General features: G+C 38.7%; 2 protein-coding genes across 6 annotated transcripts in view; one reads left to right on the forward strand and one right to left on the reverse strand.

The window, feature by feature from the left end:
* Positions 1–16,431, reverse strand: part of ELP4 (elongator acetyltransferase complex subunit 4) — a 230,047-nt gene that overhangs the window by 20,641 nt on the left and 192,975 nt on the right. Inside the window, exon 10 of one of the 4 annotated variants that reach the window (XM_057750212.1) lies at positions 11,920–11,989. The exons of the other annotated variants lie outside the window; for them this stretch is intronic. Within the exon in view, the coding sequence (XP_057606195.1) occupies positions 11,920–11,989 (70 nt within the window). The remainder of the gene's footprint in view (positions 1–11,919; positions 11,990–16,431) is intronic. 4 annotated transcript variants of the gene reach the window in all.
* Positions 7,203–7,751, forward strand: LOC130861382 (ribosomal biogenesis factor-like). 2 transcript variants are annotated; one of them, XM_057750216.1, is made up of 2 exons: positions 7,203–7,571; positions 7,677–7,751. In XM_057750216.1, exons 1-2 carry the CDS (start codon positions 7,449–7,451, stop codon positions 7,749–7,751), a joined length of 198 nt encoding a protein of 65 aa, XP_057606199.1. In that variant the 5' UTR covers positions 7,203–7,448. The 2 variants fall into 2 exon arrangements, with proteins under 2 accessions (XP_057606199.1, XP_057606198.1); XM_057750215.1 differs by having other exon boundaries at positions 7,203–7,751.

Here is a 16,431-nt window from a genome sequence, read left to right on the forward strand (position 1 = left end):
ATGAATCTTGTATAAAGTGAAAAGACCTTTTGAAATGCAAATACCCTCTCCTAATGTTTTTGTAAATCCACACTTAAAAAATATCCAGCATACTTAAACTGATGTATACTTGTACTTAAGGGAATGGACTTGCCAAAGTATGAGAGAGAAAAATGAGAGTGGCAAGACATAATCCACTCAATTAGGCTGGAGCTTCCAGTAATTTTCTTTCAAGGAACAGAGGCATTCTGAAAAGATCACAAAACTCATAGGGAAAAAGGAATAGGCACTTTTGGGCCTAGAATAACCAAGTTACATTGAATATGGTGACGTGTGTTTTCAAAGTTGTGCGATTTGGAAAAAGCAGGCCAAAGATACTGATGAGTCAAAACTTCAGTTTTTCTAGTGTCCATGTAGCCAGGGCACGTTTTTATTAGAGAAGCTGGGATGTAATCTGTTGGGAATTTAGGTGATATATAGTCCATCCCAAGGAAAGTGGACATAAGGGCATATATCATTTAATAATGGCGGTCAGGCTCATCAATATGTCTGATGACTTAATACAAGCACTAAGGCTGATAAATACAAACTACCCCAGTTGGTAATTAGAAAACACTTAAAAAATGTATCACATATTACAGGAAAAACAATGTTACTGGTGCATGAAAATAAGCATTAATAAAAACAAAGCAATAGGCTGCTTTGTACTTAGCAGAGGCTTACGAGAAGATGCATAGTACTAGAATTATACATTTTTCATAGCGTGAGAGAAGGACAGTGAATTTTTATTTCAGACACCTTTTATGATAAAACCTTTGGAAAAATGAGAGGATACTTTGGACATCCATAAATAATTAATTTTTCCTACTCTCATAAGGTAATACTAATGTTAATATAACTGCTCCAGTTATTCAGGATGAGATCAATTATTTTTAAGCAGAGAATTCTTGTAGAATTACACATTGAACATTCATGGCAGAACAGAGGGAAAGACTAAAAACTTAAATTCTCTAAATTTGCTTTTTTACTACAGGAAACGTAAATGGGGAAGAATTTCTTGATTTGTAAATTAATTACGTGGGAGAAGGATTAATGCATTATGTGGGCACATTTAGGCAAAACTTCTTTTTGCTATTTGGTTTTATAGGCACCAGAATATAAAATTAATTTCTCAACATGTATAGTCATTTGAATAAAACTGTATTAAGCAATTTTGCTAATGTTCACTGGACAGAATGATGGATAAAAGTAAGTCACAAGCTCATATCCTGCAATAAGAAGATGAGATATGTTACATAATATGATACAGGCTTGTTATTTAAGATCTTTAAATGTTATTTTTTTAATTAAAAGTTCCACCCTTCTTGTCAACATATCATTAACAACAGAATGAAAATCACAGCTTAATCAGTTCATCTAAAATGTTTTAGTATGAGGTGAGGTCTTGCACAATACCTTGTGACACGTAACTGCTTGATAAAACGTGCTGGATAAAAAAATGCAAAAGTGGAGAACTTTCTAGGTTGACAACTTCCAAGGTCATAATGGTCTAGTCTGGTTGAGACACAGTACAATTACCATCCACGAAACCTTGGATTTATAATCTTAAGTTCCTACAAGTCTATTTGATTTCAACAACCATTAACCTCGACTATATTACTATACTACACAACTCAAATAGATCCTATTGCTGGAATGATAAAGAATGACCCTGAGTGAGATCCACAAATTCAGTTAGGGGCTGGGATGTTTTAATAAATCCTCGAGGAATTTACCTAGGGGTCGACTCAGGATGGAATTGTGAACACTCTCTGAGATTAGAAGGTAAAAACAAAGTTGAGTGACTTTCAGCTGTTTGGGAAGACTTTCAAAACCACATTGTAAAATAACAATATTAACCAGGGTGTGACTTGGAATTTAACATGAAATTTACCAATGACTTTAAACATAAAATTGCTTAGTAGTTTCCTGAACTTTGGGAGAAAATTATAATGATTAGCTAGGGAAAACAGATAACTCTAGACTAGAAACTTAGAGTAGCAAGTCAGATAGACTTTGATTTCTTATCTAAAGCCAAGGAAAAGAGAGATGCTTTTCTAGCATATAATCTGTAATAAGAAATTCTGTTACATTTCTGCTTTAAAATGATATATCCAGCATACATTTTTATTAGAAATACAATAAGCTGTTAACCTCCATTTCCACAAGCCACTTTTTTTTTTTTTTAAACCAAGACATTTCCTTTTCTCAGACCAAAGTCTGAGCAAACAGTTAGGCCTGGCATCTTGAGTAATGAGTCCCATCAAGCCCAGGATCCTTTTAATCACATTCAAGTGGCATTTGGAAGTACTTCACCTCTGACAAAGTTTAGTGTGCGTGTGTGCACATGCATGAGTGTTTTCAACTTCAGAAAATGAGCACTGAAGAGGGATAGTGAATAACCCCAAGAGCTTATTAACCAGTACTCCTTGTCATCTCCTTAAAGAAACATGGAAAGCTAAAGAGCTTCTGTAAGGACGCATGGAAATAAAGATGTGTAGCACACTGTGTGTAAGAGGAACAGGATGCTTATTTGTCAGCTCCCAAACAACAAGCTCTTGCTCTGTATTACTGTTACTAAAAATACTGTGCTTGGTGTGGCAGATGTGAAGAAATGCTGTAGTCTGACTTGGAAAGAATTCACTGAGGTAAAAATGCAACCAAGACCTTCCCTCTTTCACTAGCCTTAGACTTCCACTATTTTCCTTTAGAAATTTCTTTTCACTGCATCCTAAAGTAGACCCAGAACTCAAGGGCTAATTTATTGAACCCCTTCTAAGGCTTTGCCTGCTCTGGGTATAGCAAATAAATACCAATTAAACTTCTCAGTACATTATGAAGAGGAAACATCAAGTAAGTAGAAGGTACACTCTGATTTCTTTTCATTGCTTAAGATGGTATACACTTTTAAAACTTGCTTTTTGGTGCTATTTCTAGATTTCACTAGATTATCAGGTTCTCTGAAGATTAAAATGAGAGAAGCATTCCACAGTCTCATTCTGGCTCAATACCATCTTTATCAGTAATAGGTAATGTCAAAGTGGAAACAGCTTTTCAATAGTCCTCAGTAAACTGACATTAATGTTTCATCTATGTCAAAGGACAAGCAGAGAATCACCTAAAATAAGTAAACTGTATACATATGCAAGAGCTGAGGTCATAGAAATACAGGAGAAAAGGTGAGGGAAGAGTTTATTTGCTTAATATATACATAACTTAAAAAACTCCCCTCCCGCTTTCCTTTTTTTCTTCTCTCCCTTCCTTTCTGAAAATTTATTGAGCACCTAGTATGTACCAGGCAACAAGCTAGCTGGAGATTCAAGGAGTCCTTGCCCTCAAGAAAGTGCTAACAGTCACTGAGAAACTTTAGCAGATGAGGAAAGACTGAAGGTACTGCTTCTATTGAATTTAAAGGGCACGTCAGAGTTAGGCAGAGCTGGAGAAGAAAACAAACAGCAAATGCAAAGCCAAAGAGGGGATGTGACAAGCAGGTTGAATTGTTTGGTACAATTGGAGTTTACGGTTTGTGTAAAGAAACAGTCAAAGATAAAGATGGAGAGGTAGGCAGGGGTCAGCACATGTAAGGCTTTCATTCTGAAGGCAAGGGTGAGTCAATGAGTGGGAAGTGACATGATCAGATTTATCCCCTGAAAATACTACTCTGGCTATATGACATCCTCCTGTGGGTCTTGTGGGGTGGGGTTTAGAGAGGTAAAGAGGGAAGGCAAAACTGGAAGCGGGGAGACCAGTTAGGGGGCTAGCGCAGCAATTCCGGCAAATGATGATGAGATCCCAGCCCTCAAGCAGGCAAAGCTGGAGACTTTGTTACTATCATCTGGAACCGCTTCAGTGGTTCTTGTTTCTTTTTTTTTTTAAATTAGTTTTTATTGGAGTATAGTTGCTTTACAATGTTGTGTTTGTTTCTGCTGTACAGCAAAGTGAATCAGCTATATGTATACATATATCCCCTCTTTTTTGGATCTCCTTCCCATTTAGGTCACCAGAGAGCACTGAGTGTGGTTCTTCTTAATAAATTTCCCATACCCTTCAATATTTACTCCTTAAAAATAAAATCTTACCTTGGGTATATAGGGAAATTCACATCTGATCTACCCAAAAGATGCTCTTGTGTTGCTGACATAACTTTTCACCTAGCCTCTCTCCATGAGGAAGTAGGTGTTAAAAGAAACGAAGATTTGGTGAGAAGTCGGATGTGGAGCATGAGGAAAAGGAAGGTATGGAGGATAGGATAGGACAGATGGATGGACGGACATACCAATTCAACATTTATTTATTTATTTATTTATTTATTTTTGGCTGCGTTGGGTCTTCGTTGCTGTGCATGGGCTTTCTCTAGTTGTGGTGAGCGGGGGCTACTCTTCATTGCGGTGCGCGGGCTTCGCAGTGCAGTAGTGGCTTCTCTTGTTGCAGAGCACAGGCTCTAGGTGCACGGGCTTCAGTAGCAGGGGCATGTGGGCTCAACAACTGTGGCTCGCGGCTCTAGAGCACAGGCTCAGTAGTTGTGGCACACGGGCTTAGTTGCTTCGCGGCATGTGGGATCTTCCTGGCCCAGGGCTCGAACCCGTGTCCCCTGCATTGGCAGGCGGATTCTTAACCACAGTGCCACCAGGGAAGCCCTCAATAGATATTTATTAAACTCCCACTAAGTGACAGATGTTATCTTGGGTAGCAGGTTCATTAATGCTCTTTTTTCTTTCCAGGACCTCACTTACATTTAGTTGTTATTTCTCCCTTAGTCTGTAAAAATTCCTCAGTGTTTTTCATTACCTTCCATGGATGACCTTGATATTTCTGAATAATACTGATCAGCTATTTTGTAGAATGCCCCTCAGTGTGGGTTTGTCTGAAGTTTTCTTATGATTGAAGTTATGAGTTTTTGGCAAGACTACCACAGAAATGATGTGCACTGTGTGCCTCTCAAGGCATCATACCAAGCAGTATGACATATCTTATTTCTGGCATTCTTTACCTTGACCATTCAGTTAAGTTGGTGTCTGCTGGGTTTCTCTAAAGTGAGTTTAGTACTCTTCCCTTTGCAATTGATAAGTATCTTGGTCCAGATACTTCGAACTATGCAAACTCTGTTTTTCCTCAAATTTTTGGCCATTGATTTTCATATCCATTAAGGGATCTGTCTGCAACATTACTGTGGTGTTTGCCTAATGGCCTGTCTCTGTTTCCCTTTTTCCTTTTATGTTTATTAATTTATTAGATTATTTACTTATATCAGTATTGACTCCTGGATATCTATTTTATTCTATGGGTTAAAAATCAACACTACCATTATTTATTTTGTTGCTCAAATTCTGTCAGCTTTGGTCATGAGGAGCTCCTTCAGGTTGGCGCCTGTGTTCTTCTGACGTGGCCTCGACATCTTTGTAAGGCACTTCCTTACTTTTTGGTCCAAGAAGCTCAGCCTCATCTTGTGTCTTCCCTCCCTTGGCCCTGGAATCAAGTGCTTCTCCAAGAAGCCCTGGTTTCTCTTATTGGAAAATGGTATTTAGAGATGAAGACCTGGTGCGAGGTCTGCCATTGTCACAGAGGTATCATCACTTGCGGCCCAAGAGAGGGCATTTCTAAGACAGGTTGGTTAGGGAAAGCCTCTCTGCTGAGGTCATCTGAGCAGAGACTTACGTGACGTGAAGGAGGGAGCAACGCAAAAGACCTGGGAAGAGCTTTCAGGCAGAGGGTACAGCGAGTGCAAATCGAGAGGTTAAGAACAGCTTGGCAAGGAAGGGCAAGCAGACCAGTGTGGCTGGTGGGCTGGGGGAAGGAGTAGAGGGAGAACAAGACTTTTATGAGCCACAGTAAGGAGTATGAATTTTATTAATTTATTCTGTGGGAAGCCACCGGAGTGTTTTGAGCAGGAGACTAGCATAATCTGATTTACTTGGTGATAAAAGATTACTCTGCGTGATATATGGCAAATGAAAAATGGGCAGGCAATTTAGGAGGCAATTGCAGCAGCTTTGGTAAAAGATTAACAGTGGCAAGACATAATGGGGGCGAGAGCCAGGATTGTAGCTGCAGAGGTGGTGAGGAGTGGCTAGATTTGGTGCATGTGTGTATCTATCTAGAAATACTTCAAGCATACAGAAAGCTCAGAAAATAACATTAAATGAAATGCCTATGTACTTATCACTAAACTTTATCACATTCTAACATTTGCTCACATTTGCTTCAGAATAAGACAGTAGTGAAGACCCTTGTGTATCCCTCCCTAGTCCATACCTCCCCAGAGGTAAGCATTAAAGTAAATCTGACATTTATCTTTCTCATGGACAGTTTTAACGATAAATAAATGAACATAAATATATTTCATGTATAAAATTTTATATAAATAGTATCATAATGCGTGTATTATTTTGTACCTTGCTTTATTTCATACAAATTTATGATTTGGAGATTTACCAGGTTGATACATGTAGCTCTAGCTCATTTATTTTATTTTTTTTCTTTCTTTTTAAAAAATATATTAGCTCATTGATTTTAAATTGATTTTATAGTACGGTTTCATTGTACAAATATATAAAATTATTTCTAATCTCCTGTTGATAGACATTTACATTATTTTCAGTTTTTCTGTTTCACAAGAAATGCTGTATTCAACCTTCTTTTCTTCCTCTTGTGCATATGTTCAAGTTTTTCTACAGTGTGTACCCAGAAATGCAATTTCTGGGTCAAAAGAGATATACAGTACCAGTATGACAACGTATTGTCAACTTGTTCTCAAATGTAGTTGCAGGAATTTATAATCCCATCAGCACTGTATGGAAGTTCCTGTTTCTCTAAATTCTCACCAATTTAAGTGACTGCCGGACTTTAAAAAATTTGCCCATTTGATGGGTATGACATGATAAACATTACTTTAGTTTTCATTTTCCCTGTCTGCCAATGATTTGAACATTTTCCTCTGTTTCTTCTTCTGTGAATTACATACGCCTGTTTTTTGTTTTTTAATATTTATGTATTTGATTTTTGGCTGTGTCTGGTCTTAGTTGTAGCATGCAGGATCTTAGCTACGGAACGCGGGATTTTTTTGTTGCGGCACTCAGCCTTCTTTCTAATTGTGGCGCGTGGGCTTAGTTGCCCCCCAGCATGTGGGATCTTAGTTCCCCGGCCAGGGATCAAATCCGCATCCCCTTTATTGGAAGGAGGATTCTTGACCACTATTTCAGAGAAGTCTCTGCCCGGTTTTTAATTGAATGGTTCTTTTATGACATACTCATTCTGGGTGCTAATTCTTTGTTGGTGATGTGTGCTGCAAATTCTTTACTTCTTACTTAGTTCATGATGTCTTTTTTTAAAAAATCAACCAGCGGTTTTAAAATGTAACATAGGGATCCTGTGCGTGCTGATGGTGTCACCTGGAACTTGACCGGCTCCGCAAGGGTATCGGAGGTCTGACAATGGCCAAGAACAAACTAAGCGGGTGGAAGTCCAGGAGTGTGTTCCACGTAGCCAGCCAAAAAAGCTTTAAGGTTAAAAATAAAGCAAAACCAGTTACCACTAATCTCAAGAAGATAAACATTGTGAATGATGAAAAAGTTAACAGAATGAATAAAGCTTTTGTAGATATACAGAAGGAACTTGCAAACTTCTCAAAAGGCCTTTCCCTCGAGCCTCTGCAGAAACAGCTGATTCCTCAGCAGCATCATGAAAACAAACCAGTTAACGTTGATGAAGCTGCAAGATTAATGGCTCAGTTGTAATACACTGGTGATGCACCAAATTCCCCAAAAAGACCAATAAATTAAATGTTTTATACAAAAAAAAAAAGTAAGTCAAATACCATTGCCTTTTTTTTTCCCCCAGAGGTTTTAAAGTTTGTCTTTTCACATTTAATCCTTTAAGATAACAGGGAATTATTTTTTGTGTATAGAATAAATATTTTTCTTAAGACTAACCAATTATGCCAGCACTCAGTCCTTCCTTACCTACTGATACTGTAATGCCACATCTGACATTGTTCAATTTTCTGTAATTGAGGGGGTCTAGTTTTCTAATATCTTTATTGTCCTTTATTGGCTTATTTGTCCATCCATGGGCCATTACATTACTTCAACTCTTTATGTCTCATGAGAAGTTTTGATATTTGGTGTAGCAAATCACTCTCTGTGTTATTCTTCTTTAAAACTGTCTTATTCTTGACTCTTTGCTTTTCCATTTGAAGTAAGAATCAGCTTGACAGGAAAATTGTCAGGAATTTGGCTATAATTGCGTTGAATTTCCCATTTTTATGATACTGAGTTTTTCTACCTATGAATATCCCACCTAAAAGGTCTTTTTTTCCCCCAACTACTTTATTTTAATTAATTAATTAATTAATTAATTGGCTGAGTTGGGTCTTTGTTGCTGTACACATGCTTTCTCTAATTGCGGCGAGCGGGGGCTACGCTTCATTGTGGTGTGAGGGTTTCTCATTGTGGTGGCTTCTCTTGTTGCGGAGCACAGGCTCTAGGCGCGTGGGCTTCAGTAGTTGTGGCATGTGGGCTGAGTAGTTGTGGCTCACGGGCTTAGTTGCTCCACGGCATGTGGGATCTTCCCGGCCCAGGGCTAGAACCCATGTCCCCTGCATTGGCAGGCGGATTCTTAACCACTGCACCACCAGGGAAGCCCCCTAAAAGGTCTTAAAAAGGTTTTTAGTAGTTTTGAAACTTTTCTCCATAAGCAAAGTTGTGCATCTCCTGTTTGTGGTAATCTCAGGGGCCATAAGAGTGTGCACATGCTGCAACTAACCAGCTGTGTGATCCCAGGATACAAGTTACTCACTGTCTACGTGCCTCAGTCTTCTCATCAGTAAACTGGGGATAGCAATGGTACTTACTTAACAGGGTTTGCTGTGAGGATTCAAGTGTGAATGTATTTAGGTTAGAGTCTGGCACATAATGATCTCTCAGGAGATTTTAAATTCTTTACTCAACAAATACTGAGTTCTACGATGTGTCAGGCACTGTTTCTAGCACTAAGGATGGAACAGTGAACAAAACTGACGAAGCTTTTCTCTCCTCACATAAATAGTTCATGTGAAGTACTTTTTAGGCCTGGCACTAAATTTATAGTAGCAGCTATGCTATAAGGTGATATCTGAAACCTAAAGGAAGTGGAGGAGCAAGCCATTTGGATACCTGGACAAACAGTGTCCCAGACAGAGGGAACAGCAATGCTAAGGCCCTGGGGAGGCAGATGGCTTGGTGTGCAACAGAAGCAGTAAGGAGGCCAGCATATCTGAGTTGAAAAGAGCCAGGAGCAGGGTGGGAGAAGAGGACAGACACAGAGTGGAGGCAACACCACATAGGTCTTACAGGCCACTCTAAGCACTTTTACACTGAGTGACTGGGAAAACTACGGTAAGGTGTTTCGGTGAGCAGACTAACATGAGCTGATGAATGATCATTAGATATTATTATTATTATATTCTCTGATTAGGTATACCTGGTATACAGGAAGGCTACTGAATACAGTAAATTAATTTAATGGTGATAATAATAATAGCTAATACAGACACGCTCAGAAGGTACCAGGCACTTTGCATAGTTTAAGTCATTTAACCCTTTCAACAACCTTTTTACAGATGAGTTAACTGCAGTTTAGATAGGCTAAGTAATGATCAAAGTTACAGGAATGGTAAGTCAGTCGTAGGTCTGAGATCTTGTATCTGGCAACACTGTTGATTCTCTAATAGTTTTGGGTGCCCTTGGATGTAAACAGTCACATTATCGTAAAGTAAGGGCAGTTTGGCTTTATCCTTTACAGTTTTAATACTACTTAATTCTTTCCCATTGTTTTTTGGAGGGGCGGGAATATTAAAATGGTTAACATTTCTAGTAACAATGCTAAACAGACTTGGAGAGAATGGACAGGCTTACTCCTGACATTAGTAGAAAGATTTCTAAATTTTTACCCTTAAGAAAAATGTTTGCTCTTTTTTCCTGAGAGTCAAATATTATCAGGATAAGAACTTTTCTTCTATGCTCATTTTCCTAGAAAATATAATTTTAAAAAAATTCCCACTGGGGCGGGGAGGGTGGGGGGGACTCGGGGGGGGGAGTCAAGGAAGGGAGGGAATACGGGGATATGTGTATAAAAACAGATGATTGAACCTGGTGTACCCCCAAAAAAATAAAAATTAAAAAAAAAAATTCCCAAGAATGAGTACTGAATTTTATTAAGTACTTTTCTACATTATGATATTGAATCATTCCTGGTTTTACAAGAGAAACTGTACTTAGTAATGTGTGTGTATATGTGTGAGATAGAGAGACAGAGCGAGAGAGAGACAGACAGACAGACACAGAGAGAGAGACAGAGAGAACGTGAACTGCCAAATTCCATCCAACGGTGTTTTCCGTAGGATTTCTGTACCTACGATCATAAGTGAAACTGATCTATAGGTTTCTATCGTTTGTTTTCCCTGTTTTATCCCTGTTTAGTTTTGATAATACTTGTTTTATAACATGAGTTGAATAGCTTTTCCTTTCTCACAGTTTTTACAAGAGAGATTATTTCAAGCTGGGATAAAACTATCTATATTTCGTATCTTTTCTCATGGGAAGACTTGATTAGCTCCTGGATGTTAAGGCAGAGTTGATGAGATGTGTTAAAGGACTGGCGGTGAGGTGTGAATGAGAGAGGATGGCTCCTAGGTTAGTGGTTTCAGTGTCTGGATTTATGCTAAGTACTGAGATAGGGAACATTAAAAGGGTAGGAGAGGGTGGAAAGGTGATTAATTCAGAATTTGACATGTTTGATTTCAAGTTTCTTTGTAGTAAGATGGAGATATCCAGAAGGTTGTTGGGGCTATGTTGGAGGCAGAGCTTTGAGTCTGTCGTTCAGATTCATTTCAATTGATTAATTTAAAAATACTGAGTGTCTATTGAATCTGAGACTCTGGGTATGCAGTCTTTCTCCTCTTTCTATCAGTTCAGCCTTTCTGACAGGGATTACGCCATCCCCCTGCCCCCCAAATCACCATCTAATATTAGTAGCAACCATGTTTCTTGTGCTTCTCTTCCCTTACATTAGAGTTTGGGTTCTCCTCCTTCTCCTAGATTTTCCAAAATGAAGACCTGGGAGAGAACATGTAATTGATGGGGGTTGGAAAGAAGAATAAACGTAGTGTTTCAAATTAATTTTTAAGTCGGAAGAATGCTAGACATAAAGTAGGAGCTTAATTAATGCTTGAAATAAATGAAGTCCTTAAAAGAGCTTTGGGCATTGTTTTTGGCTATAGAGACAAGCTACAGCCTGCTTCACAAGTAGGTGCCAAAGTCAATTTCCACCAGTAGACTTGCTAGAAAGCCATCATTTAAAATGCACATATTACCCTGAGTTGAGGAGGGTTTAGGATGTGAATAGTACTTAATCTTCTCATACATAAAATAAAAGGTTAGGACATGGTGAAATCCTAGATTCTTTCAGCCTTTAAAATTTTATATAGTTTAAATATAGAGATACTGATAGTGAGATGAAATATTGGAGGATGAAGAATTCTCTTCTGTGGAGGTCCTCAGGAGAGGTATGTTCTTTCTGCATATTTCAGTTAAATGCATGTCTGTCTAAAGGCTAGAGAAAGGAGAGGGGAATCATGAATGCAGGGAACTAAATGTGGACATAGAACTGAGCAATCAGGGAAACCACAGGGACTAGAGACAAAAGCCTGGCTTTCACCACAGATGACAGTTAAATGAGCCCTGTGAGAAACATGCTATACATTTCTCACTCTTTGAGGATTCAGAGTTTATCGGACAGAAAGCAGAAAATGTAAAAACCAAACCAAAACCAAACAAAAAACCCCAACACTTCTGGAAGAAAACCTCTGTGGAAGTGAACAGAGCAACAGGACAAGGGCACGTCACATCTATCTGGGTCAGGCTGTACCTTCAGGCAAGACAATCCAGGACTCTGAAAAACCAATGACTGCATCCCAGGTAGCCGGAGGGAAAGACCACTGTGACAGGGAAGAGAGAGATGCTTTTGAGTGAGAATGAGTTTCACCACGTGCTGAGAAGGCAGTTGCTTTCCTGGAGGTTTCAGTGCTCTTGAAAACCTCAACTGTCTCCAGAGTCCAGAAAAAGCCTTACAGTAACCCTTGGGAGCCTCTGTTGTCCACAATGGGGTTGAGTTCCATCACAAATCCGGTTTCCCTGCCTGGGAGTGCTATTGTGGCAGCAACAAAGTTGGGAGAAGAATAACTACCAACCAACCAATCTGCCTCCAGGAAGTACCTGCATCAATATTATAAAAGCCATAAAGGTTCATAGACGCTGACAGGGAATAAAGCTGCTTAAATGGCTCTGATGATGTTCAATAAAGGCACCCATATTTAGTTTTATTTTCTAGTTGCAGGAATAACTACGTGGTTAAATTTATGTATTTATTTTTTGGAGTATTTTTTTCTCCTTCCTTTCCCCCTCACCCATAATTCCTTTCCCCTTTTTACTTATACTCCAGAGAATTTGTTTAAATACATGTAAAAGCCTCCAAATTCTTATGATAGACTATAATTTGAAATTAAATAATGGATGTTTTAAAGATCATTGGTTAGAATTAGAAATCACTGACAGAGGACATAATTTGGAGTAATAGCTGTGTGGATATGTATAAAAGATTTAGGTCCAAGTTGCTGAGAGAAATAGCTCTCAGAAAAGCCAGTGTGACTATACAGGGCCATATATAACAGCTGCCTTTTTACCATATTTTTCTTCACTCTATAACTAATCTGTGTCTAAGCCGTGTTGATTATCTATTGGAAGTGAATTTTCGCGTCTCTCTTCCCTTCTTTACTTTTAGTATAGTTTTTGACACTTTCACAACCTCACACTTAAAATAACTGCATCCCTGACTCTTTGCTTCCACCACCACAGCTTGTATACTTCCACCAGACTAATATTTATTAAATGTTGCTTTTAGCATATTGCCGAGAACCTACACTGGTTCTCCATTTCCTCTTTGGTGTGCAAGGCATTTTACAAATCAGCCCCATCTCAGCTACTTTCCCGAACACAAGTTTTCTTCAGTCAGGGCAGTTTCTAGACTGTTTCCAAGTGTTCCACTGGCATTCAAACCTCCATGCTTTCACTTACACTCTTCTCTTTCAGGAAGACCTTCCTCTTTCAATGTTTCCCGAATTCTACCACATTGCAGGTTTGGCCAAGTCCTAGCACCTTCTTTATTCTAGACCTAATTGACTTTTCTTGCTGAGCGATAATCATACGACTACTCTGTACAATTTACACTTCATTATATGTGGTTACTTCTTACCTACTAGCCTTTCCTGACCTACTATATTTGTCAGTTCACTGAGGGTAACAGAGAGAGTCTGATGGTGGTGGGGGTGGGGAAAGCACCAATAATAGTCACATTTTAGTGTTTATTAAAGTAAATGCCAACCGGAAATCTATGCTATAAGATCTGGTTTACTCTGATGAAGAGGCATTTGTTTAGATGTATAAGAGAAAGAGGTAATATTAACTACTGCCGTGAGGAAGTGCAAGTAAAGAATCCATTCACTGCAGAACAAGAAAACAGTTGGAGGATGTTCTAAAATTATCTTCAGCTGCTTATCTCTAAGGAAAAATTTGTTATCTACAGTTGTAAAATATTCTGTTTTGCATATTATAAGAAAGGATCTTTTTTTGGATATAGTCCAAATATAATTTTAAGTAATAACTTCTATGGTTTCATTTGTTTCATCTTGAAGAAAAGTTGTTTGGCATTAAATATAAAGAAGGCTGTTATGACTTTATACTAACTTATCTCCCAACTTTATTTTCTACTACCTGGCTCCCACGTTGCTTGCAAAAATCATTACTGTGTTAAATAAGTGAACCTCTCATGCCAGTCACTCTTGGAGCACGCTACAAAGAGCTGCCTATGAGAGAAGCAGCCAAACTTAGAGCATCTGTTTTTGTGACTTTTTCTTTGGGGTTTATGTTTAAAACCACCACTGCTTTTCTCTATCCATGGTGACTTACTGCTGATCGATGGCAAGTCTCTCCAGAATGGCAGTCACACCGCCTCCTCAAGGCACTTCGCTTTTGGCTACCTGCAGGATGACTCTTGGAGTGACCCCAGGTTACCCAAAGTGAATTTTAGGTAGGCCATGAAAATGATATATTAAAATCATCTCAAATATATCCTACATGTTACGTAAAATTGCATCCAGTCCTTTGCCCTTGATTTGGTAACACAGAGAAACATACCTTATTTCTATAACACTAATCTCTTCCCCGCCACCTTCCCCTGTCTACCCTCTGTGGCTTCTACACTTGCTTCTATTCCTCTGCTTCCCCTACCATGGGGATCAATAATCAAAGTCTGCTTATACGAGTCACCTACACAAAGCTCCCAGGTCATCCTTTCTAACACAGCCCGTATCACCACCTAAATCCTCTTACTCTCTTATGCCATACTAACTTTTTGGTTTTTACCTATATTAAAATACAAGCACTGTCTGCTTTGTGTTACAGTTAGTACTTGTGTGAGCTGCATGGCTTCCCCATTTGACTGTACGCGCCCTAAAGAAGGATATATCCCATTTATCTTTTTATGTTTATCTTTCCAACCATAGTTTGTGTAGCATCCCATATATGTGTGTGTGTGTGTGTGTGTATGTATTTGTTTTCATATATACATATATACTCATTAAATGTTGAGTCAGTTAAAATGAATAATATATATACTTCAAAGTCTGAAAATAGAAGAAAATCTGTAATATGTTTCCCCAACTCACTAAAAGTCCAACTTTATCCTATTAAAGGAAGTTAAGAGGTTCACTGTCAACAAATCATCAACCTCAAACTTTATTTTCCTATTTCACATTTGTTGGCAGCATGGAAGCTGCTGAAGTAGCATTTTGAATTAAAGCAATATTCTTACATTTTATTCAAGTCTGGTATGACTAGCATTTCAATATTTAAATCTGCTTATGCAAAAGTCATGGACAACTTGCCTCTATTATTAAGGCACCATAAGGCATAATTGTATCTAAATGACTCAGGATAAAACACACACCAAACTGTTTTGCTGAAATCAACTTATGTAGTTGAACAGTTATTGTGTACTATTAAACAGTTGGCACATTTTGCATTTTTGGCATGTAAAAGCCAATTTGGGTTTAGACTTATGTTGTTTAAATGATGCCAATGTGTACTTCTCACCTTCTTAAATATATCAAAATTCCTCAGGATGCCAAAAAAAATCTATCCTCTGGGAGTAAAATGTGCCAATAGTTTAATGGTACAGGGAAGCATTACTGGATTAACTTGAGAGGGGAAAAAAGACCTTTTTCTCAATAACTGACTAAGGTCTCATATGAGAAAATGAATCATAGTTCTGGAAATCATCTGGTGAACTTCCGGCCAGAGAGCCAAATCAGATAATCCAGTACAAATTTTAGAATGATGCCTATATAATTCCTTCAACTTTATAGCCTCTGGGTATAAAAAACTGGCTTTCTTAAATCTTGTCTTGGCAACTGTGTTTTCTGTTTTGAAGCTTGAGAGCAAAGCATGTCTAGGAATTTGGGAAAGAAAAATTTTCTTTATTTTCATTTGCAGAATTTGGGCTGTGGTGGTAGTGATTAAGGAAACGGGGACTCTGTGAGTCAACATTCAGATAAATATGTGCTGTACATTCAAAATAAATGGAAATGTTGACACTAATCATGCAAATTATGGATTTGCTTGTGGTCTGGCGAGGATGCGCTTGTTTTGTACACCCAGAGGAGGGAGTTCAGCAAGCAATAAACATAACCTAAGATATGTGCAGATGAACATGTCGCATTTGAATATCACTATCTATTGGCATATTAACTGGTCCTTTAAAAACTCATGTAGGAGGATCGCCTGGAAGGCTTGTTAAAATGCAGGTTGCTGGGTCCACGGCCAACAATCTGTGTGTCTCCAAGTTCCCTGGTGATGCTGATGCTGCTGGTTCTCAGATCAGCCTTTCAGACCCTGCGTCCTCGAACACAGGGGCAGGTGAGGGACTGAATCACAAGAGGACACGAGATGTGGTCAGATGAAGTACAGCCGCCCCCCGCCCCCCCATCCGCAGTTTTACTTTCTGCGAGTTCAATCAGAGAATATTAAACAGAAAGTTCCAGAAATAAGTAATTTGTAACTTTTAAATTGCAGGCCATTCTACATAGCATGACAAAATCTTGCACCTTCCTGCTGCCTCCTGACAAGGATGTGAATCATCCTTTTGTCCAGTGAACCCAGCCCATTAGCCACTTCCCAACCCTCTCGGTTTTCAGGCTGACTGTCTGGGGTATTGCTGTGCTTGTGGTTCAGGTAACTCTTATTTTACTTAATTTGTCCCAAAGCACAAGAGCAGTAATGCTGGGCAACCCTGATATGCCAGAGAAGCCGTAAAGTGCTCCCTGTA

This window comes from Hippopotamus amphibius, chromosome 9, assembly GCF_030028045.1.
Source record: "Hippopotamus amphibius kiboko isolate mHipAmp2 chromosome 9, mHipAmp2.hap2, whole genome shotgun sequence".
Classification (NCBI taxonomy): domain Eukaryota; kingdom Metazoa; phylum Chordata; class Mammalia; order Artiodactyla; family Hippopotamidae; genus Hippopotamus; species Hippopotamus amphibius.